General features: G+C 43.3%; 1 protein-coding gene across 2 annotated transcripts in view; it reads right to left on the bottom strand.

Annotated features, from left to right (window-relative positions):
* WNK4 (WNK lysine deficient protein kinase 4) overlaps positions 1-24,866 on the bottom strand; it is a 213,054-nt gene that overhangs the window by 95,018 nt on the left and 93,170 nt on the right. For both annotated transcript variants that reach the window (XM_063960049.1, XM_063960047.1), the window contains exons 2-4: positions 6,521-6,693; positions 6,067-6,287; positions 4,671-4,828 (exon numbers count right to left, since the gene is read on the bottom strand). In XM_063960049.1, coding sequence (XP_063816119.1) covers positions 4,671-4,828; positions 6,067-6,287; positions 6,521-6,693 — 552 coding nt within the window. The remainder of the gene's footprint in view (positions 1-4,670; positions 4,829-6,066; positions 6,288-6,520; positions 6,694-24,866) is intronic.

Below are 24,866 nucleotides of genomic sequence, written 5' to 3'. Positions count from 1 at the left end.
GTTACCGGAAAGGGTCCCAGTGGCTTCAAACTGACAGTGAATCCCGGGCGGCGATGCGGGGCAGCGTGGGGGGGAATCAGTTGCTGTGGCCTCAACATAGCAACCGCCAATGGACTGCAATGCTTTTTCGGCGGGGTTGGGGGCGCCAGTCCCTTACTTTGCCAGGGGCACTTGGACCACCAGATACACCCCTGTTTGGTTCCCCCTTTAAATAAAAGGGAAAACAAATATGGTGTGTGTGTGTATATAAAAACATATATAAAATTATATAGATATCACTCTCGGCTGGTCTTCAGGAACCGGAGTCCGCAGTGAATTGGCAGGGCTCCTGCTACACTGTGATTCAGCTGTCTGCAGCATGTAGAATCAGCCTTCACTGGCGGGTCCCATCTCAGTTCAGCAGCAGTGTCAGGTGCACTGTCACTTGCTGCAGTGCAGGCTGAGCAGTACCAGACAGGGGCCATCCTGTCCCCTATAGCAGGTGTTGCAGGGCTACTGGGACAGAACCGATTATCTATGCAGCAGACGCAAGTGAGCCGCAGAGCTCTGTTGAAAGAGCATGGGGTAAATTTACTAAGATTCGTAATTTCCGAAAAAAGGTCAAAGTTCAATCACGAATGACATCGACAGTGTAAAACTGCAACTTTTTGAATTGATTACGATGGATTTACTAAGCTGTCGTATTCGGGTTTTTCTTTTCTTCCGATGTCGATGTCATTCGTTTTTTTTTACCTATTTTTACGGCAGTGATTAGCAAAACACTGCCGTTTTTTTTTACAATCAATCTCGGCCGGATCTGTGTGATCCGTGCTGGGGTTCTTATTTTTTTTTTTTTTAATTAAACAATGTAAAATCCCCCAAAAAAATGCGTGGGGTCCCCCCTCCTAAGCATAACCAGCCTCGGGCTCTTTGAGCCGATCCTGGTTGCAGAAATATGGGGAAAAAAATGACAGGGGTTCCCCCATATTTAAGCAACCAGCATCGGGCTCTGCGCCTGGTCCTGGTCCCAAAAATACAGGGGACAAAAAGAGTAGGGGTCCCCCGTATTTTTAAAACCAGCACCGGGCTCCACTAGCTGGACAGATAATGCCACAGCCGGGGGTCACTTTTATATAGTGCCCTGCGGCCGTGGCATCAAAAATCCAACTAGTCACCCCTGGCCGGGGTACCCTGGGGGAGTGGGGACCCCTTCAATCAAGGGGTCCCCCCCCCCCCAGCCACCCAAGGGCCAGGGGTGAAGCCCGAGGCTGTCCCCCCCCATCCAATGGGCTGCGGATGGGGAGGCTGATAGCCTTTGTTGTAAAAGAAAAGATATTGTTTTTAGTAGCAGTACTACAAGGCCCAGCAAGCCTCCCCCGCATGCTGGTACTTGGAGAACCACAAGTACCAGCATGCGACGGAAAAACGGGCCCGCTGGTACCTGTAGTACTACTACTAAAAAAATACCCAAAAAAAGACAAGACACACACACCGTGAAAGTATAATTTTATTACATACATACACACATACATACATACTTACCTTAAGTTCCCACGCAGGTCGGTCCTCTTCTCCAGTAGAATCCAAGGGGTACCTGTTGAAGAAATTATACTCACGAGATCCAGGGGTCCAGGCTCCTCGGGAAATCCAGGGGTAATCCACGTACTTGACAAAAAAAACAAAACGGTGTCCCGACCACGAACTGAAAGGGGACCCATGTTTGCACATGGGTCACCTTTCCCCGAATGCAAGAAACCCACTTTGCCTTCTGGCTAAGTGGGTTTCTTCAGCCAATCAGGGAGCGCCACGTTGTAGCACTCTCCTGATCAGCTGTGTGCTCCTGTCCTCACTGACAGGCGGCACACGGCAGTGTTACAATGTAGCGCCTATGCGCTACATTGTAACCAATGATGGGAACTTTCTGCCCTGCGGTTGACCTAAAGTGACGTCACCGCTGAGCAGAAAGTTCCCATCATTGGTTACAATGTAGCGCATAGGCGCTACATTGTAACACTGCCGTGTGCTGCCTGTCAGTGAGGACAGGACCACACAGCTGATCAGGAGAGTGCTACAACGTGGCGCTCCCTGATTGGCTGAAGAAACCCACTTAGCCAGAAGGCAAAGTGGGTTTCTTGCATTCGGGGAAAGGTGACCCATGTGCAAACATGGGTCCCCTTTCAGTTCGTGGTCGGGACACCGTTTTTTTATTTTTGGCAAGTACGTGGATTAACCCTGGATTTGCCGAGGAGCCTGGACCCCTGGATCTCGTGAGTATAATTTATTCAACAGGTACCCTTGGATTCTACTGGACAAGAGGACCGACCTGCGTGGGGCCATAGGTAAGTATGTATGTATGTGTGTATGTAAGTAATAAAATTATACTTTCACGGTGTGTGTGTCTTGTCTTTTTTTGGGTATTTTTTTAGTGGTAGTACTACAGGTACCAGCGGGCCCGTTTTTCCGCCGCATGCTGGTACTTGTGGTTCTCCAAGTACCAGCATGCGGGGGAGGCTTGCTGGGACTTGTAGTACTGCTACTAAAAACAATATCTTTTATTTTACAACAAAGGCTATCAGCCCTCCCATCCGCAGCCCATTGGATGGGGGGGGACAGCCTCGGGCTTCACCCCTGGCCCTTGGGTGGCTGGGGGGGGGGGACCCCTTGATTGAAGGGGTCCCCACTCCCCCAGGGTACCCCGGCCAGGGGTGACTAGTTGGATTTTTGATGCCACGGCCGCAGGGCGCTGTATAAAAGTGACCCCCGGCTGTGGCATTATCTGTCCAGCTAGTGGAGCCCGGTGCTGGTTTTAAAAATACGGGGGACCCCTACTCTTTTTGTCCCCCGTATTTTTGGGACCAGGACCAGGCGCAGAGCCCGATGCTGGTTGCTTAAATATGGGGGAACCCCTGTCATTTTTATTCCCATATTTCTGCAACCAGGATCGGCTCAAAGAGCCCGAGGCTGGTTATGCTTAGGAGGGGGGACCCCACGCAATTTTTTTAGCAAAAATAAGCACTTTCACACCCCTTCCCACTGATATACATGCACGGATCTCATGGATCCCTGCATGCATCTCAAATCACGGATAAAAAAAGCAGGTCTGGTTTTTTTTAGGACTTTTTTACGAGTTGTAATTTTTCACGGCAGTGTTTTGTGTTTTTTTGCTTTGCACTTCTTAGTAAATGACCGAGATTCATACTTAAACAGCCGCGTTTTGACCGATGGTGTATTCATTCGTAATTTTTTACCTGAACTAGCAAAAAATTACGAATGCCCTCATCACTGCCGTGATTAGTGTTTAGTAAATGACCGAGATTTACCGAGATGACACTTTGATAAAAAAACGGCATCTCGGTCAAAATCGGGAGCTTAGTAAATATACCCCCATGTGTCACAATTGGATACCGCTGTGAACCAAACACAAGTGCTGCTGTACATGCAGGTGCCCATTCAGGGCTTGGAGCCCGGAGGCAGGCGTCTCCTTTGCCTCTGGGAGTTACGCCCTTTTCACTGTTTCATGAATAGACCCCTAAATATGTAAAATCATAAAAATTGCAACATTTTGTGAGGAAAATAGACATACAATTTTAATACTTATAATGTATGGTCAATTATCTGGTCAGCTGGTTGTTGGTCATCATGGCTGTCATGACGGTGGGCCTATATATATGTGGACTCCTGGAGCCATAGTGCCATCCCCCTATTTTTAATCTGGCCCTTGTCATACATTAAAGTAGCTGCATTACCTCTAATATAGTGCAAAGATAAGATTGGTGTCAAGTACAATTCAGACTGTAATACAGATGTAGCCACACTCATCCATCCTGTAGCTTGGTGTATTTGCGGAAATCCAAGTGAGGCAAGTGTGCCCGTGACTAGGACGCGCGTGTGTGTCTAAGTATGCACGCTTATAGGAATACACATTATCTCATGTGATGCCTTCTTGCAAGATTAGAATGCACCAAACCTGCCCATCCCATAGTGTTGCATAGTAAGGGGCAGACAACATGCACTGCAGGCTGAGAGACAGGTGCTTGGTCACAGTGCACACAGTTTACTTGTGTATAGTCTAAAAATTGGTTTTATGTAGGCGCACACTATGGAGCTGATTTTTTAAGTTGGGAGCAAGGAAAAAAACCAAAAGTGACTTTGGGGTCTATATACTAAGCCCTGGATGGAGATAAAGTCAACTGAGATAAACTACCAACTAACCAGCTCCTAACTGTCATTTCTCAAATCCAGCCTGTGACATGACAGTTATGAGCTGATTGGCTGGTACTTTATCTCCGTCCACTTTATCTCCATCCAAGGCTTAGTAAATAGACCCCTTTGTACCTTGGTAAAACCATGTTGCTGGAGATTTTAAATGTGCAGAGAGATCGATTTGAAACGTGCATGTCCAAACTCAAACCTAATTGCAGTGCAAAATAAAGCTGTCCAGCATTTGTGGGCTACATGCAAAAGATAATAGTACGGTATCTACCCTGCATGCACTCCTTGAATTGCAACCTGGTTTGTACAGGTGTAAAGTCACTTTCTGTCTTTAGCTTTGCTCCCAGCTTAGAATCAACCTCTACTATCCTAGAACTATGTGCTGTCTCAAGAAACTAAAACACAGGTTCTACAAATGTCTTCCTGATTACCACACAGTACAGCAGTCATATGTGTGGCTGCGTTCCACAGTTACTTACAGAGGTCACTTTGCGGTATATTTGAGCAGCATTCTGGCATTCAGAGTAAGGATATTCAGATGTGGCCATCTCCAACATACACATCCCAAAGGCATAGACATCCACCGCCTCATCGTACTTCTCCTCATACATCTCAGGTGCCATAAACTCTGGCGTACCTGTGAATGTTAAGACAAGAGATCAGGCAGGATGAACTTACTTACACAGGAGAGGAGAACGTGAGGGAAAATAAACACAGTTTGCTGGTATGGTTATTGTTTATCTTAAAGAAAATAGGCCAGGAAGTACATAGGGCTTAGGCTTGAAGATTAAACGGATTACTTAAGTAGACAAAGTAAAATAAAACCTACTGTGCTGTGCAGAAAGTGACTTATAATTTCATCTCTTACCATTAGAGTGATTTAGGTGCAGAGACAGATTCTGTGTCTAGTGTAGAGAACCTTTTTGTGGGTTGATCCAATATTTATAAGAGTACAGTCAATCATATCACTATGAACCATACTTTCAGTCTCCTTGGTGTACAATACAGCATTCTGTAACCCACCTACTTCCCCAGTGAAGTGGGCGGTCCCGGAGCTCAGTGACATGAATAGTGGCAAATCACGTCAGTGACCTAAACCATACTATGTACTTCCTGGCCTGTTTTGTGCATGGCCTACATCAGAAAACATACCCAGAAAGACTAAAAAAATCTCAATATGTATAGTTTGGAGCAGAGAAAGGAAAGGGGGGACATGATAGAAACTTTCAAATAGATCAAGGGTTTAACAAAGTCCAGGAGTGAAACATTCTTTAAATGAAGAGAAGTAGTAGAACACATGGACATGCATGAGACTGGAGGAAGGTAGGTTCAGGGGAAATTTGAGGAAACATTACTTCACAGAAAGAGTAATGGAGAAGTGGAATAGCCTCCCATCAGAGGTGGTAGAGGCTAAGACAGTAGAGCAATTTAAACATGCATGGGATAGACATAAGGATATCCTTACACAGAAATACGGATCAAATAAGGTTTGAGGTAAAAATATGGTAAAAAAAGGGGCATATGTTTTGGAGGCACTGCCATAAACTATAACTGCACCTAGCTTGCAGGGAGGTGGAAAAATCAGAAAAAGCTAATTGTGCAGTAATGTAAATGTTGCATCAAAGTCCTGTTTTTCTCCTCAACAATGCTTGGGAAGCCTAAATTATGATGTAACCATGAGTTTGAGAAATTGTTACTGTTTTTATTATATGTTTTTACTAAATGCTTGACGAATGTGCCCTTTCCCCCCTTTCACGTCATAACTGAGGCCCACTGCATGTAGTTACATATGAATATTAATACACTACATAAATAAAAATAATCTGTACTACAAAGTGCAACATTTTCAAAAGTAGCTAATGTCCATGAACGTACCTATTACACTTTTTGCAAACGAGGCACTCTTTAAGGTGGCGAGCCCCAGGTCACCAATTTTCACAAAGCCGGTGGGCCCAGTGATGAAGATATTGTCACATTTAAGGTCGCGGTGAATAATGGGCGGGCAGCGGGTGTGTAGAAAGTGCAAACCCTTCAGAATTTGACGGCTCCATCTCTGCAAAACCTTCAGCTTCATTTCCTTGAACCTCTTCAAGTAGCTGGATTAAAAACACATATTCTGAGCTCTTGTATGAAGAATAAAATTTGTGAAACAAACATAAACAAGACTAGGGGCAGTAGCTGTCTGCTCTTCACCCTACTCCCCACTAAATGGTCTGTAGTTTTAGGGATGGTACAAAGAAAACATCGGTGGTTCTGATTTTTTAACATATGTAACAAAAAATTGTTGAATCCATTGTTTATGTAAACAGAAAACAAATTAACCACTTACGTCTTCAGTGTTCCGGATGTCATGAGCTCTGTAACCAGTACTATGCAGATTTGCCCCTTCACTATAGACTTCCAGGAATCATAAAACCTGACGATGTTTGGATGTTGCAGACCTTTTAACATCTCAACCTCTTCACTAAACCTCTGACGCTCAGCTTTTGTCAGCTTTCTTGTCTGTAGAAAAGCAGAACACAAAAGTTGTCATGAAATGGAATTTATAATTTATATAATTTATATACAGTACATAACAACGGACACACACGCACATAACAACGGGGGTAATTCCAAGTTGATCGCAGCAGGAAATTTTTTAGCAGTAGGGCAAAACCATGTGCACTGCAGGGCAGGGGCAGATATAACATTTGCAGAGAGAGTTAGATTTGGGTGGGTTATTTTGTTTCTGTGCAGGGTAAATACTGGCTGCTTTATTTTTACACTGCAAATTAGATTGCAGATTGAACACACCCCACCCAAATCTAACTCTCTCTGCACATGTTATATCTGCCTCCCCTGCAGTGCACATGGTTTTGCCCAATTGCTAACAGAATTCCTGCTGCGATCAACTTGGAATTACCCCCAACGCACGCACATATACACACAGATTTATATATAGATAGATGTCAGGCAATAATAACTTCCAGCATCAAAGGCACTATTTTAGGAGTCCTTGCTCTTAATGGTAAGGGATGCACATACGCATATACCCTGGATCCTTAGAATCTGGTTCCTTTCTGCTGGCTCATTGAACAAACTGAGTGGACCCTAAACTGTCCATTATTTTGTCTGCCCATATATAGTTATAGGAATGTGTCACTGTTACCACTGCGGTCTATAAAGACGCTATCTATTTGCCAATTATTTGTGATAGACAGCAATTGCAACAGTGATAATACCTATCTACAAGCTAGAAGGAACTACACGGCATTAACTTGTATCAGCATTATGTAAGGTTTCCTAATGAAGTAAAATGTTTCAAATTTCAACCATTCTTAAATGTATGTCATATATTTCAATATAAAATGTATTTGAATTATACTTACTAATTCTGTGAACACAGATACTGTATCTTTTATACCTATCTATTTGAGAAAATTGTCAAAATCTTTTAAGTGAACTTATGCATGTGGTTTTCTGCAAAGTAGCTGAGGTTTGCGCTATATATTAGGATGGACCTGTCGGCTAGTCAGTGTGGATGCATCTACTCTGTGAGCTGAAGAAGTAAGCATGCATCCAGATCAGAGGCGTTTTACGAGTGCCAGATTCCGCTTCCACTGAGAATATCTCATTTTCCTAATGCTTTCTCTAGAGGTGGAGGAAAAGTAAGCATAGTCTATGGGTGCAGGGTGATTAGTGTGTGCCTCCCCCTTCCCGGGTCCAGTGACATCACTGAAGTACTGCCTGATTTATAATGATAAAAGACTTGAATCAAGTGATTTAATAGGCTGCTTCCCTCATGTATAAGTGATGGGTGCACAGTAAAAAATAGTTATTGGTTTGTCAATCATTTCTCCATACAACAATGTAGCACACTGCCAACAAACAAACACAGTAGCATATTCCTAGTAGGCACCCATATGACCTGCTGTAGAAGATAGTAAGTATGGATCAGTCATAACAGCCAACTCTAAGGTGGTCATTCCGAGTTGATTGCTCGCTAGCAGTTGTTAGCAGTCGTGCGAACGCTATGCCGCCTCCAACTGGGAGTGTATGTTAGCTTAGCAGAAGTGCAAACGAAAGGATCGCAGAGCGGCTACAAAATATTTTTGTGCAGTTTCAGAGAAGCTTCAGACCTACTCAGCGCTTGCGATCACTTCAGACTATTTAGTTCCTGTTTTGACGTCACGAACATGCCCTGCGTTCGCCCAGCCACGCCTGCGTTTTTCCTGGCATGCCTGCGTTTTTTCGAACACTCCCTGAAAATGGCCAGTTGACACCCAGTAACGCCCTCTTCTTGTCAATCACTCTGCGGCCAGCAGTGCAACTGTAAAGCTTTGCTAGACCTTGTGTGAAACTACATCGTTCGTTGTAATAGTACGACACGCGTGCGCATTGCGCTGTGAAAGCAGCTAGCGAACAACTCGGAATGACCACCTATATCCTCTAAAGATACGCAAGCATACGCTGTCTTAACTGAATACTTTTGCTACTCCCAGCAAAGGGGGTTTCAATGTCTATTACAATCAGGGATGCTGATCTATTCCACAAAATAATAAAGTTGAAAGATCTGAAAACTTCCCCTTATTATGGAACAATTAGAACCTAAAGTAGTAATGGGATGCAAGCACATATTTTGAAGATGCCCCCTGTATACTCTAATTTTCATATCATCACGCTACAAGCTGTAGGTTTCCTCTTAATGAAAATTATTTCCCACGGATAATTTGTCTAAGCTAGTGGCATCACCCACTTCCAGACATCACTCTAACACCAAGTGCTCTAACTGGCTCAGTGAGCCCAGCGACATCTGCCTCTGTAATTAGCGTGGTTAATTGTCCATGAAGCCAGCAGTGCTACACTATTTTTGACACCTTGCTTGTTGCACCTTGTTATGCGAACATGATTACTCCCGGAAATCATACACTGCCTGGAAATATGACTTGTTTTCAAGAAAACATTAAATTAAGATAACTTGACTTAAGTATTTCTGTTAGAAGAGTACGTAGCATGTCAGAAATAATGTGGCTAAACGGGTTGTCCAACGACAGATTACTGGTGTGAGTGATCATTTTGTATTATTTATTATTATATATATTTTATAGCTTACATATAATGTATGTTGACTTATCTCATTAAAATGATATACCTTGTTATAGGACATATACAGTAGGGAGTCAAAATGCCATCTGTCTGGATCCTGGCGGTCAGGATACTGAAGCCGGAATCCCGACAGACGACATTTTACCGGCGGCTGGAATACCGACACCCGCCCGTAATTCCCACTCGGTTAGTGGGTCCACACCACCAACTGAGTGGGAATAGAACCTGTAGTGAGCAAAGCTGTCCCACTGTCGGGATACTGACAGCCGGCGTCCCGTCAGCCGGTTTTACAAACCGAATCCATACAGCAATATTCATTTGGTTCCTTTTTCTTTTTTTGTACATTTTGTTGTCTGACAACCATTAAGAAACAGCTTGGTTAATGTAAAATAAGTTATTTATTTATTTATTTACATTTAATCATGATCAGGTTCCCCTCCAGTGCCTTGGGTTATTACAATTTCTCCCTTGGTGTGAGTGATCACCAGTAACTTTTGCTGAATACATTACATTATCTTTATTTCATGATTTTCATACATTAATACAGGGCTGGATTAAGGTAGGGGCAACAAAGGCCATTGTCCCAGGGTCCCCACATATTAGAGACCTCCACATAATGCAGTGGGGAGCGGAGGAGTCTCCTCTGGTAGCTGAGCTGTTCATTTACAGCGGCCACGAGGAGCTCCTCCGTCTAAAGGTAGTCTTGCAGGATAGGAAATCCTGCGAGATAATGACTCTAAGCCAGCCGCGTCTGTTCTGTTGTTGGTGCGGCGCCCACCAGCCTTAAATCAGCCATTTGTTCATATATCATAGGAGTTCAAATTTGCATTTTTTTTTTTGCTACTTGCATGCAACTGATTTGGGTGGGTGTTATTGGGAAACAGTGTATGCTGGCAATAACATTGCTTATTTGCCCACGAACGCAATATCGTGTGTTGCCTAAAAATGTCTGCATTGCGCGATAATGATCCTATCCAAAATGAACAGGATCATTATCAGGCATTTTTGTAAATGTGGCTGGAAGATAACTGGAAATGGCATCTATTAGCCTGTGTGAATGAGAAGCACATATTCTGATCAAACTAATAGGCCCCAGTGATGCTGGATGTGTGCAAAATACAAAGTACAGTATGTAGACAAACTGGAAGCTAATCACGTGGAGATGCCGGATCTGCACATGTGTGGCCGGCTGAAAAAAATATTTTAAAACTAAATGCAAACATCAATCAAAAAATGCAAACAAAAAAAGCAAATAAAGAACACTAATTGCCACAATGTTAAAGAACAAATATTAAATAAAGAACAAATATTAAAAGGTCTAAAGTAAGAGTTTTATAATTGTTACTTAGAAGGCATAATTAGCAGCCTATTTAATAGAGAATACACGTTGAAACTATTTAATTTCTTCTATATAAGGTATACTGAAGAAGCTGATGGCCGGAAGGACAATTTTTATTGCACAACTGAGTTCTCCAAAGCTCACAGTTTACAATTCTGTAAAATAATTAACACATAAAAAAAAATATAATGACAGGGCTGGATTGCTACTTTGATTAAACTTGCACGTTATTCATGACACATAAATCATTATTAAACATGTTATAACTCTAAGGGGAAATGAAGGAAGGAAACCATCTAATTATATAGTGCTACATTTTACAGAACTGTTCTGCACAACTTCATATTCTGAGGGTCACGTGACTACCGCACCCCGTATAAAGTATTGCCTTAAGTGTACCCATTGCCCTCACACAGTGGACTAGCCATTTTCTTTTCTGAGTTAATATTGGGGGTAATTCTGAGTTGATCGCAGCAGCAAGTTTGTTAGCAATTGGGCAAAACCATGTGCACTGCAGAGGGGGCAGAGAGAGTTAGATTTGGGTGGGTTATTTCGTTTCTGTGCAGGGTAAATACTGGCTGCTTTATTTTTACACTGCAATTTAGATTTCAGTTTGAATACACCCCACCCAAATCTAACTCTCTCTACACATGTTATATCTGTCCCCCCTGCACTGCACATGTTTTTGCCCAACTGCTAACAAATTTGCTGCTGCGATCAACTCAGAATTAGGCCCATTGTCTCATAAGTCCTTAGTGAATTCACAGACTGCATTATTACAACTAGTGGTTCAGCTCAGAGCCGCTTGGTTCAGCTCAGCTTGTTGGCTGTCTGGAACAGTACCCTGCAGCCTGCAGAGGAGCTTAGTGCGTCCTCAGGAAGCGCCTGAGGGCCAGCGTCCTGCTCCTAACCCCCTTCTTTATAACCTCATCACATCACCTGTTCTGGGTGTGAAGTAATCATTAAACAGGCTTCTTGTCTGCTTCTTATATTTGGCAAATGGGAGAAGCGGAGGCCAGATGCAAAAGGATGACATCAGTGAGACATAATTAAGCTAGTTACATCATCAAGTAGGTGGAACAATGAGTATGTGGGCAGACAGGAGCTAATTCAGATGTGGACAGAGTCCTTGGAAGCAGCAGCGATAGCTCAGTATGTAAATGCAACAGGACGCATCTATTACAAGTAGACGCCTCCTGCTGTAGCAGTGATACGAATTCTGTCCCAGGATGCAGCATCGGATCACTACAACATCGGGCAACTTGCAGCACGCATGGTGTCGCGCAAGCCAGTACCTTGTAAGAGGCCAGGAAATCTCCATCCAATGAGATCCTGGCCTCTTCCCTTCCCCTAAACAAAGGTGACACACCACCATTTTCACAAAATGAGGCTGTTGCCACCCTCTCCCCACCACCAAGTGACAGCAGACTGAATAAGATCCACTGTGTGTGCTTCCATTACATAACTTATGTCATCAACTGTGTGGGCAGATGAGCATCAAGAGATGTGCAGTCTCCGTCCGGGCCACTCCTCTCTAGCCTGCAGAGCAATAGACTCTGGGCACTAAGGTTACTAGGAGACCCTAGCGCTGTCCCAGAGTCTAGTGCGCATTTTCCCAGTGAATCTCTACTGCGCATGCGTTAAACGCCAGGAAAATGGCCACAGCGCCATTTTGCACATTGTATAATGTTTTTGCATCATCACTACCTGTGCCAGCCCACTGTATACTGGTGAACACTGATCCAGGAGCTTAATCTGGTCTCTCGGTAGCCTGCGAGGTCTCAGAGACTCTTATATAGTATTCGCCTGTTTTCTAAAGGGGAAGTATAGACACTATTTGACTAATACACTAAATATGTCCACCATGTCCATTCATTTACTCCTGTGCAGCAGGGTAATATTGAACGGTGTGTTTTACTGTCACACTTCATTTCTGGAAGTTTTAGTTTTGTCATTTACTGGTTCTTTAAGATGTTCTTCAAGATGTATATGATGATGTCTGAGAAAGACTGATTGATCTCCGATATAAAGTAGATGTGTGTGGAGGTCACAATGCACTTACATATACAGGAGGAACCTGTAAACTGTACTGCACAACTGTGATAATGACTTTGAAAACAAATTTGAAGGTCACTTTTTCCTGTGAAAACATCTTTAATTGTGCACATTCATTTTGTTTGGATGGGTCTCAGAATAATGCAATCATTTTTTTTTCTTGAAATGCATGAAGGCAAAATATTCTAATTACAAATTCTCAAATAACCAGAAAAATTCCCTGAAGTAGTGCAAAATGCATTTTTATTTATTGATAAGAAATCTGGAAAGCTTTAGAAGGCCTGAGGGAGTTTGGTGTAAGCTGTCCTGATAAGATAGATATCAACGGAGCTTACAAAATGGAATAGCTGAGCATCATGGGAAATGTACCTCATAACCAATATTGGTGCCGAATCTAATCAGTCTCTCTTAAGCTACATACACACATTAGTGTTACCTGTGTGATTTTAAAGCACGTAAAAACACAAGCAAAACAAGTGTTTGAAATGACAGTGCAAAGTAAACACATGTAAATGCATTAATATCACTTTCATATTACTGTCATGTCCATTAACATGTGCTTAAAACATTATTTTAACAGTAGTGTATAAATAGCCAAAATAAAATGTTCTTTAGTATATGTTGTTGTCAGACTTTGAGAGATGTATTCTTTTTTTGTTTTACTTTTGAAAGAGTAAAGTAAAACAATTTCCTTGGAGACGCAAAAGAAAAAAAATAGAATTTCCACTAGCTTCATTTTCTTTTGTGCTCACTTAGGTCATTACATGTAGGAGGATAGATACAATGTTTATCACAGAACAAATGTGTTTAGAGGATCTATTTCAGAATCATATACTGCAGATAAGCGGACATTACTTTTATTTTTTATTAAAAGTGTAAGTAGTTTTTGGGGGCAGTAATCTTAGAATATTTAGGGAGGTTCAGTTCTTCACCATTCAAATTATGGGCCTGATACAGAGATAGATGCAAAGCCAATGTTCCACTGAACTTGCGCATGTCTCAAGGTGCCGATTCGAGCCCACACACAATAAGGATTCCCTGGCAAAGTGATTGACATTACTTAACCATTTGGGGGTGTTAACATGGTGTAAAAGCGCACGCGTGTCATGGCCATTTTTGGGGTGTGTATTTGACGACAGCTGTGAGCTCTAACATACAAAAAAACATGACACCTGTGTGACTACTGCTGGGTCCACTCTGCATAACCAAAGGCAGTGTCATATCTATAATGGGTGCAGTGTGTGCGGTACACACGGGCCCCTGGGCACACACTGCACCCATTTCTTCTATATACTTACCTTTCTGGTATCCAGGTGTGGGTCCCCTCCTCTCCCGAGTCCCGTAGCCGGCAGCAGTGCTGTTAGCGCTCTGCCTGAGCACTAGAGACTCTGGCACAGTGCCAGAGTCTACAGCATATGTGCAGGTCTCCGAAAAAATGGCCGTTGCACCATTTTATTCGGAGACTTGCGCATGCGCTGTGGACTCTGGCACTGTGCCAGAGTCTCTAATGCTCAGACAGAGCGCTAACAGCACTGCTGCCGGCTACAAGACGTGAGAGGAGGGGGCCCACACCCGGAGACTGCACACAGGTCCCCTCCTCTCTAGATACGCCCCTGGCCAAAGGGCTACCCTTAAGCCTGATGTTCCCCGTTCTTGCGTATAGGCTGTGTATGTGAAACCAAGTGCGAATGAGTTGCGGTAGTGGTAAGCATCTCTTTTTATTTCTTGGCGGCAGCTTCACTTGCTGATATCTGCAGTTGCGAGGCCGAGAAAATTGCATTTGCAATTGCATGTGCGTCTATCTCTAAATCAGGCCCAATGTGCTATGACCCTAATCCCTGGTTAAAAAATATTAAGGTTACAGTACTTTGTACATTCCAGCGATTGATTGTTCAGTTTGTGGCAAAGATAAGGAGAGTGCCTGACTGGGCACGATATCTATATAAGAGTCTTGCAATTTTGGGATTGGTTAAAGAAGGTCAATTGTTGCTAGGCAAATCAGAGTTGTGAGTGAGTGATAATTGGGTAGGGCCAGCCTATCGGTGAGTGTAGGGGAGGTGTCTAGTACATTTAGGGTAGAAACTTCCAGAGTTACTTCCTCTTGTCGTCTGGAAGCCCACCCACCCGCCCTATTGGCTCTCTAATTTGTCCCTCTTCAATTTGGCTTAATATTATCTTTCTTTCAGACTTAGTGGGCGGGAAGGCGCTACTGGCCAGCGGTCACTTGTAGCATAAGTGGTGTTGTGGGGCACTTACCCCTTTTGAAGGACGGCAAGTGTGTCCTGCCCTTGTGGGGGGGCGAGGGGTGCTTCCTTAGGGAGCGTCCTCACTCTGCTATAGGAAGGGGTGGTGAGACCTTCGCAACACAGGTTATGCTGATATATATATAGATGGGACGTTTCAGTCGCACCCATGACAGTTGGGGCGTTTAGTCGCCGCCATTTTGTAAGATCGTGACTAGAGCTGGTTAGTGGTAGCGTTTTCCTGGCCAGCCACTACGAGTGAGGTCATTCCAATTAATAAATTCAATGACCATTTAATCCAACGCAGTTGTGTCCGTGTCGTTATTTTTAGTTGATAAGCTAGCTTAAAGTGTTTAGTTAATGTCAAGCACAATAATTGAATAGACGCCTTAGTTACTATAAGCTTCCTGTGTGTATTAGTGTTGATCAGTTATTTACACACAGGAGGCAATCGTTGGCTGGACCATCATGGAAACTTTAATTTGCTAGCATTTTTATGAGGTCTGACTTATATTCATGAGGCACTGTATGTGTGTGTAGGTCCCCTGTGTATGTTCACTATATGTGTAGGTCCACTCTGCGTATGTAGATGTAGATCAACCGTGTGTGTATGTCAACAGGTTGTGTGTGTGTGTGTGTGTGTGTGTGTGTGTGTGTGTGTATATGCCCTCCGTGTGTGTACGTCCACTCTGTGTATGTGTCTGTAGATCAACAGTGTTTGTGTGCGTGTGTGTGTGTCCACTTAAACTTCCTTGTGGCTCAGACTGGAGACTTCATGAGGGTTCAGTTTCTTGATAAGGTATATACAAATATGCGTGGGGCCCATGATGGTTTTAATCCATGACTAATATGACACATTTACTCATTAGGAAAATTTGCTTCAGGTTATATCAACCAATAAATCATATTTTCTAAAACTATATTAAATACTATTAAACCAACTGACGTATCACAGGTTTGTTGTTTATTTAGAGTGGCTATCTATAATAGATGTTGGTAAGTTTATAAACACAAACTTTCCTGTATACTAAGCCCAAGCAGGAAAACTATGCATTTAATGAAACAATAAATTTTCAGTGCCATATGAATACAATACAATCAATCTCATTCAGTATGACTTGTCCCCAAAACTCTTTGTCAATTGTCCAATGCAATGAGGTAAAAAGCGACAAACAACCTCTGTCAACAGCATGCAATGAAAGTTTCCATGGCCTTGTTACACAACTCTACTACATAGACCTCATTGTGACTATGTCCAAAACGATTGGAATACTGTGTTCTTTTGGAAAAGGTATCAAGAGGCACATAGGTGACAGCCAGGAGCCAGTATAGCTGCCAGGAGGCAACCAATAGAATCTTGTTCTGGGTACATCTTTCTGCTCTCAATGGTTCATCAGATCATTTTCCATGAAAATGCCTGCCAACACTATAGCTCGGTACTGAATGGAATAAAGCAAGGACAATGCCTCCTTGCCAAAATGCGTAGGAGATTTAAAGGGAACCTGTGAAAATGTTCCACTATGTTTTTGTATTTGTTTTTGTATTTGCGTATAACTTTCCATGACCCCAATGCCAGTGAGAGAACTTTCAACATGAAAACAGCGTCAGGCAGTCGGTATACATCATGCTCTCTCCTGAGCTGGAATTCTCTTTACCTCATAACTGTCCTGCTAGGAGATATTTCATTTTCAGAAACTAGAAAAGCCAAATGGGGCATTATTTATGTTGCTTATTACATAGTACATAGAGAATTATGCAGTAGGGAGACAACAATTTGGGCAAAACCTGTTGGAAAAAAAACACTAAAATGAAAGGTAACTTTTTAACTGATCATAAAACCAAAAGCAATGGGGTACAGGTTGTCAGACTCCCCCATACTCCAACACTGCTACTTAAATTATCAAGATGTTCTGCACTTCTCTTGCTAGCACTGCACAAACTCTTGCCCGGCCTCGTTGTGAAGGAGACAATACGGCCCTACACACTTGGCGACATTGATGGACGATATGAACGATATTGTTCAAAAATGAATGATAAATAGTTCATATAGTTCAGCGTGGATGCATCAACGATATACAATGCGCGTCCACAGTCATTCATCGTCAGCCTACCATCGTTTATACCTACAAGCCAATTTGGACAATATCGACGTACTGTAATGTCATATCATCCAAATCAGCCAGAAAAATTGTTCAGTGTGTCTGTAAAAAATTGTTGATGAACAATCGACCAACGATAATATTGTTGGTCGTTAAAATCGGCCAAATCGCCAAGTATGTAGGGCCCTTTTGGCTTGCAAAATTTCCATAGTATAAAAGGCAGAAGTGGAATCCCATGAAATAAACCACTTACTTAGCCTAGGTAAGGCTAATGTTGTTAATAAACAAAAATACATTTTGAAACAACATGATCTGTGAAGAACTAGGTAAAGCTTAGAATATGGTGCAGTATCGCACATCAAACAAGGATTGAAACAGATGTGGTACAACCTCTAGTTAATGTGTACATTTAAAATGAGGCAGATAGTTCAATACACTTGTATATTTAATCAAATGTATTCTAAAAACTAAATACAATTTTTTTTCCACATTTTCCAGTTTTATAGATTATCCCTTAAAAAATGTAAAATGGATAGATACATGTATTGTTGATCAATACATGATAATAACATGTAATTTCTTCTTTTACCAATTGCACCTGTAATTATTTGACACGTGTAGAAATTACTGCTAATATAATTTACCTATGTGCCAGGCTCAGGGGTCTTTAAAGGATCGAACAATGGGGCAGATGTATTAAGCCTGGAGAAGTGATAAAGCAGTAGTAATAAGTGCCAGGTGATAACACACCAGCCAATCATTACATGTTTGAAAAATGACAGTTAGGAGCTGATTGGCAGGTGCATTATCACCTTCCACTTATCACTGCACTTATCCAGGCTTAATACATCTGCCCCAGTGTACCTGCTTATTAAAGACATCTAACACAAAACTTCTGGTAAGCAGTCTCCAGACAATGAGTCAATAAATAAGTCCTGTTGGTTTTTAGGGGCTAAATGTACAAAACAACCCCTTCCTATGTATATTAATGCACACTTACTGCAGTGTCTCCTCCTACGCAGAGTGGGGTGCACGCAATGTTTGGACTGTGTGAGCACTGCATTAAAGTAGTGCTGAATATAAACTAATATTTAGAAAGTAATTAACAACCGTACAACTACTGATTAAAATAGTCATGAAGTATTCCAACTGTTCAGTGTCACACAGTACATAACTACTCTCTGCTCTATTCATTGGCATCCAGCTGAGAACATTACGTCCTCACTAGACGAAAATGTATAATCTTCCAATCACTGAGCAGTGTGATCTCATGCCCCGCCCCTTTGGAACAGACATATGTCTCCAATGGGACTAACAAGCACATATGCAAAATTTAGTTTAATACAAAGTTTTGGTTAATTTTCAAAACTAATAAACCATCAGAAAATGAGGCTTTAGTTGGTAGGGAGTCGGGACTGAATTTACTTGTCCACAAATATTCAGTAATGCATATGAGTATAATGCATCCTCACAATAAAATATTCCTCTGCATTTATTAATCATAGGGGCCAATTCTAAGCTCTGGTATTTATACATGAGATATCGTCAGAACACAGTTAAATACAGCAGGCTGTGGTTCCTAGTAACTTTACAGTATACACAACATTCTCTGCTTATATGGTTAAAGGGCAGCATGGAGGGCATTTAAAATACAGCACCACTAATATATGTGCACTGATACTTTGCAAAGAACGCCCCCTTGTGCCAACCAGCTACAACCAGCGGTCTGTAAATACTTCTACTCCCGCACAAGCACCACCAGCCTGGTACTGTGCTTTGATGCAAGTCGATACAAGTACTGACACAAAAGGGAAATGCACAGTGCAGTTTTCTGCAACACTATGGGGATGATGCAAATTTAATAGCAAAATGGGCACACATTACTCCACAAAATAATGGACACAAAAATGCTATATTTCTGCACATACAATATGCAGAGCCGCACACATCTCGAGATGTATCAGTTATCATAGGTATCATATGTACTACGTTTGTTTCCAGTCACCCTCATCATTGTGCATTTGCACCTATCCCACAACAGGTGTAAAATATATGCCTCCAAACATAATTGCTGGTCTGAATAAAGGCTCCCATCCATCAGCAATCACAAAAAAAGCAATCTGCAGATTCTGAGATATTTTCCCAAATGTAACCACTTAACTGGCATGGTCTGATCACATGCAACCGCCCCGCCCCACTGCATCCGCCAGTTTTTGATGAGGCGATCCGGTCTGCAGATGTGATTAGTATAATATTTAAATATTTTAAATATTTTTTTACAAAAACTATATAAAAAAAAACAATAAAAAAAAAACAAAACAATGTTATGAATGGTTTTGAAGGGAAAAGTTAAGTGGTTAAAGATTCCCCAATCCACCAATATGCGCCCATACAGTACAGATATTTTTCAGCAAATACAGATCTGACAATCTTGAAAGACTCATCAGTTTACTAGAAACAGTCTGCAAATCTGCTGGTATTGCATATTGGAAAACCTGATTTAACAATCCTGATTTTTGGTCTGAATCCACAATCTGTGAACCCCATACATTGCAGATTTATTTGCAAAATCTTCTGCAAATTGTCAAATTGCCCCAATCGATTGCTGATTTATGGGAGCCTTAAGATGCATTTGCATGAAAACACCATAACTGACCTTTGTGGGAAGGCCCCTTCACACCACATTTCACCTCTCCGGTCGCAAGGTTGCGGCCAACCCTCTCTGTAATTGCACATTTGCAAATGTTCACTTGGGCAGTGCAAAAATATCCAAAACAGGCTACGACAACTCAGCATCAGCCCCTTTAATACATATTTAGGCTGGTTCTAGGTTACATTTAAGCTAAGGTATTATTTCAAGGACTCCTCAAAGTCTACACTCAGAATTTGGAAATAAGTCATTAGCTACAATTGAAGTAATGTTTCAATGAAAAACAAACAAACAGAAATAACATTTTCCAGCTGGTGTTCAGAGAGGAATTGACTAATCTAGATTAGAAGTTGAAGTCAACGGAAACATAATGAATAAAAAAAAAAAAAAAAAGAGTATGTATCTTTATATACTAGAACAACCAATTTACATTCTTCTTTGCAGGGACCCAGTGTGAGTGTGACCCTCTGTACTAATCCCCCCCTCCCCTACCTTTGCACCAAATAAGAGCTTTAAGTACAAAGTGTATAGACCTGAAGCAAAGGCTGTATCATATCAAATACACTGGTAAATAATACTTTTTACTCTCTAAGCTCTACCACAACCCTGAGTCAACAGCCAGGGAACATAAAGGGATGTACAGTGCAACTAATACACAGTGTGAGCCAAGGAGAATATCACATCCTGTCTATCAATGGATCACGGAGCCAGTTCAAACAAACTGTAGAGAGATCAGCAGAGCAGTGCGCACGTTGGGAGCATTTCCATATAGCATGAGCACTACTGATGTGATACAGGCAGGGCAGAGATCACAGGAGGGGGAGTTTTTATACCACCTCTCTGGCAACACTCTCTTCTATACAACTCAGTGCTAAGACATCCTGCACTGATGAGCTAAACAGCGATACAGGATGTCACAAAGCACTGCAAAAATGGGCAGCGTAATATATTTGACTCTAAATTACCTATCACACTACACTATCATACTCACCAGCATGTTTTTGGACTGTGAAAGAGCCTGATCAATCTCAAAAATACGTCAAAAATACTAATCTATGCTGCATTTAGATAGCTAGATCAGCACATCAATACATGATAGATAGATAGATAGATAGATAGATAGATAGATAGATAGATAGATAGATAGATAGATAGATAGATAGAATGTTTTGCATTAAGGATGTAGTTTCTTAAACTGCATATATTTAGATGACATGTATTACCTTTAATAAAAATGAGATAATGCATCGGATCTCTGGCAGCAGTACAACCTACCCGGATCCAGATACAACAATGGCTCTGTACAGTGAGTTACTCCAACTGTGTTACAAAACATGCACTAGTTTTAGTGGAGCAGTCAGGTGGAATGGGTCAGCACAAATGTCTACTACATACACTCAGAGGAGCTGGATAATAAGAATTTACTCACCGGTAATTCTATTTCTCGTAGTCCGTAGTGGATGCTGGGAACTCCGTAAGGACCATGGGGAATAGACGGGCTCCGCAGGAGACTGGGCACTCTAAAGAAAAGATTAGGTACTATCTGGTGTGCACTGGCTCCTCCCTCTATGCCCCTCCTCCAGACCTCAGTTAGGGAAACTGTGCCCGGAAGAGCTGACATTACAAGGAAAGGATTTTTGGAATCCAGGGTAAGACTCATACCAGCCACACCAATCACACCGTACAACTTGTGATAACCTTACCCAGTTAACAGTATGAACAACAACTGAGCCTCACTCAACGGATGGCTCATAACAATAACCCTTATTTAAGCAATAACTATATACACGTATTGCAGAAAGTCCGCACTTGGGACGGCGCCCAGCATCCACTACGGACTACGAGAAATAGAATTACCGGTGAGTAAATTCTTATTTTCTCTGACGTCCTAGTGGATGCTGGGAACTCCGTAAGGACAATGGGGATTATACCAAAGCTCCCAAACGGGCGGGAGAGTGCGGATGACTCTGCAGCACCGAATGAGCAAACACAAGGTCCTCCTCAGCCAGGGTATCAAACTTGTAGAACTTTGCAAAGGTGTTTGAACCCGACCAAGTAGCCGCTCGGTAAAGCTGTAAAGCCGAGACCCCTCGGGCAGCCGCCCAAGAAGAGCCCACCTTCCTTGTGGAATGGGCTTTTACTGATTTTGGATGCGGCAATCCAGCCGCAGAATGAGCCAGCTGAATCGTGCTACAGATCCAGCGAGCAATAGTTTGCTTTGAAGCAGGAGCACCCAGCTTGTTGGGTGCATGCAGGATAAACAGCGAGTCAGTCTTCCTGACTCCAGCCGTTCTGGAAACATATATTTTCAAAGCCCTGACTACGTCCAGCAACTTGGAGTCCTCCAAGTCCCGAGTAGCCGCAGGCACCACAATAGGTTGGTTCAAATGAAACGATGATACCACCTTTGGGAGAAATTGGGGATGAGTCCGCAATTCTGCCCTGTCCATATAGAAGATCAGATAGGGGCTTTTACATGACAAAGCCGCCAATTCTGACACACGCCTAGCCGATGCTAAGGTCAACAGCATGACCACTTTCCACGTGAGATACTTTAGTTCCACGGTCTTAAGTGGCTCAAACCAGTGGGATTTCAGGAAATCCAACACAACGTTAAGATCCCAAGGTGCCACTGGTGGCACAAAAGGGGGATGAATATGCAGCACTCCCTTAACAAACGTCTGAACCTCAGGCAGTGAAGCCAGTTCTTTTTGAAAGAAAATGGATAGGGCCGAAATCTGGACCCTTATGGACCCTAATTTTAGGCCCATAGACACTCCTGACTGTAGGAAGTGCAGGAATCGACTCCGCTGGAATTCCTCTGTAGGGGCCGTCCTGGCCTCACACCAAGCAACATATTTTCGCCATATACGGTGATAATGCTTTGCTGTCACGTCCTTCCTAGCCTTTATCAGCGTAGGAATAACTTCATCCGGAATGCCTTTTACCGCTAGGCTCCGGTGTTCAACCGCCATGCCGTCAAACGCAGCCGCGGTAAGTCTTGGAACAGACAGGGCCCTTGTTGCAGCAGGTCCTGTCTGAGAGGCAGAGGCCATGGGTCCTCTGTGCGCATTCCTTGCAGTTCCGGGTACCAAGTCCTTCTTGGCCAATCCAGAACAATGAGTATTGTTCTCACTCCTCTTTTTCTTACAATTCTCAGCACCTTTGGTATGAGAGGAAGAGGAGGAAACACATATACCGACTGGAACACCCACGGTGTCACTAGCGCGTCCACAGCTATCGCCTGAGGGTCCCTTGACCTGGCGCAATATCTTTTTATCTTTTTGTTGAGGCGGGACGCCATCATGTCCACCTGTGGCAGTTCCTATCGATTTGCAATCTGTGTGAAGACTTCTTGATGAAGTCCCCACTCTCCCGGGTGGAGGTCGTGTCTGCTGAGGAAATCTGTTTCCCAGTTGTCCACTCCCGGAATGAACACTGCTGACAGTGCTTGCACGTGATTCTCCGCCCAACGAAGAAGCTTTGTGGCTTCCGCCATTGCCACCCTGCTTCTTGTGCCGCCCTGGCGGTTTACATGGGCGACCGCCGTGATGTTGTCTGACTGAATCAGCACTGGTTGGTCTCGAAGCAGGGGCTCCGCTTGACTCAGGGCGTTGTATATGGCCCTTAGTTCCAGTATATTTATGTGCAGACAAGTCTCCTGACTTGACCACAGCCCTTGGAAGTTTCTTCCCTGAGTGACTGCCCCCCATCCGCGGAGGCTTGCATCCGTGGTCACCAGGACCCAGTCCTGTATGCCGAACCTGCGGCCCTCGAGAAGATGAGCACTCTGCAGCCACCACAGAAGAGACACCCTGGCCCTGGGGGACAGGGTGATTAACCGATGCATCTGAAGATGTGATCCGGACCATTTGTCCAGTAAGTCCCATTGGAAGGACCTCGTATGGAACCTGCCGAAGGGAATGGCCTCGTATGAGGCCACCCTCCTTCCCAGGACTCGAGTGCAGTTATGCACTGACCCCTGTTTTGGTTTTAATAGATTCCTGACCAGTGTCACGAGCTCCTGAGCTCTCTCTATCGGGAGATAACCCTTTTCTGGTCTGTGTCTAGGATCATGCCTAGGAGAAGCAGATGAGCTGTAAGAACCCACTGCGACTTTGGAATATATAGAATCCAGCCGTGTTGCCATTACACTTCCAGAGAAAGTGATACGCTGTTCAGCAACTGCTCTCTTGATCTCGCTTTAATGAGGAGATCGTCCAAGTACGTGATAATAGTGACACCTTGCTTCCGCAGGAGCACCATCATTTCCGCCATTACCTTGGTGAACATTCTCAAGGCCGTGGAGAGACCAAACGGCAACCTCTGAAATTGGTAATGACAATCCCGTACCGTAATTCTGAGGTACGCCTGATGTGGTGGATAAATGGGGACCTGAAGGTATGCATCCTTTATGTCCCGAGTCACCTTTCAGGCTTGCAATAACCGCTCTTAGCGATTTCAACGTGAACTTGAACCTTTTCAGGTATATGTTCAGGGATTTTAAATTCAATATGGGTCCCACCGAACCGTCAGGTTACGGGACTACAACATGGTCGAATAATAACCCCCTCCTTGTTGAAGGAGGGGAACCTTGACCACCACCTGGTGAAGATACAATTTGTGAATTGCAGTTAACACTGTTTCCCTCTCGTGGGGGGGAAGCCGGCAGGGCCGTCGGTGAGGGGGCATCTTCTCAAAATCCAGCTTGTATCCCTGAGACACAATATCTATTGCCCAGGGATCTAACAGGGAGTGAACCCACTTGTGGCTGAACTTACGAAGGCGTGCCCCCACCGGGCCCAGCTCCGCCTGTGGAGCCCCAGCGACAAGCGGTGGATTTTTGTAGAGGCCGGGGAGGACTTCTGTTCCTGGGAACTAGCTGTGTTGTGCAGCTTCTTTCCTCTGCCCCCGCCTCTGGCAAGAAAGGACGCACCTCGGACTTTCTTGTTTCTTTATTTGAAAGGCTGCATTTGATAATGTCGTGCTTTCCTAGGCTGTGCAGGAATATAAGGCAAATATCAGAATTACCAGCTATAGTTGTGGAGACCAGGTCCGAGAACCCTTCTCCACACAATCCTCAGCCTTCCATATGCCTCTTAAGTCGGCATCATCTGTCCATTGCATATTCTACAGGACACGTCAAGCAGAAATCGACATAGCTTTGACTCTAGTACCCAGTATACTCATGTCTCTTTGGGCAT

Source organism: Pseudophryne corroboree, chromosome 3 (genome assembly GCF_028390025.1).
Source record: "Pseudophryne corroboree isolate aPseCor3 chromosome 3, aPseCor3.hap2, whole genome shotgun sequence".
Taxonomy (NCBI): domain Eukaryota; kingdom Metazoa; phylum Chordata; class Amphibia; order Anura; family Myobatrachidae; genus Pseudophryne; species Pseudophryne corroboree.
This window is presented reverse-complemented; position numbering and strand designations above follow the sequence as displayed.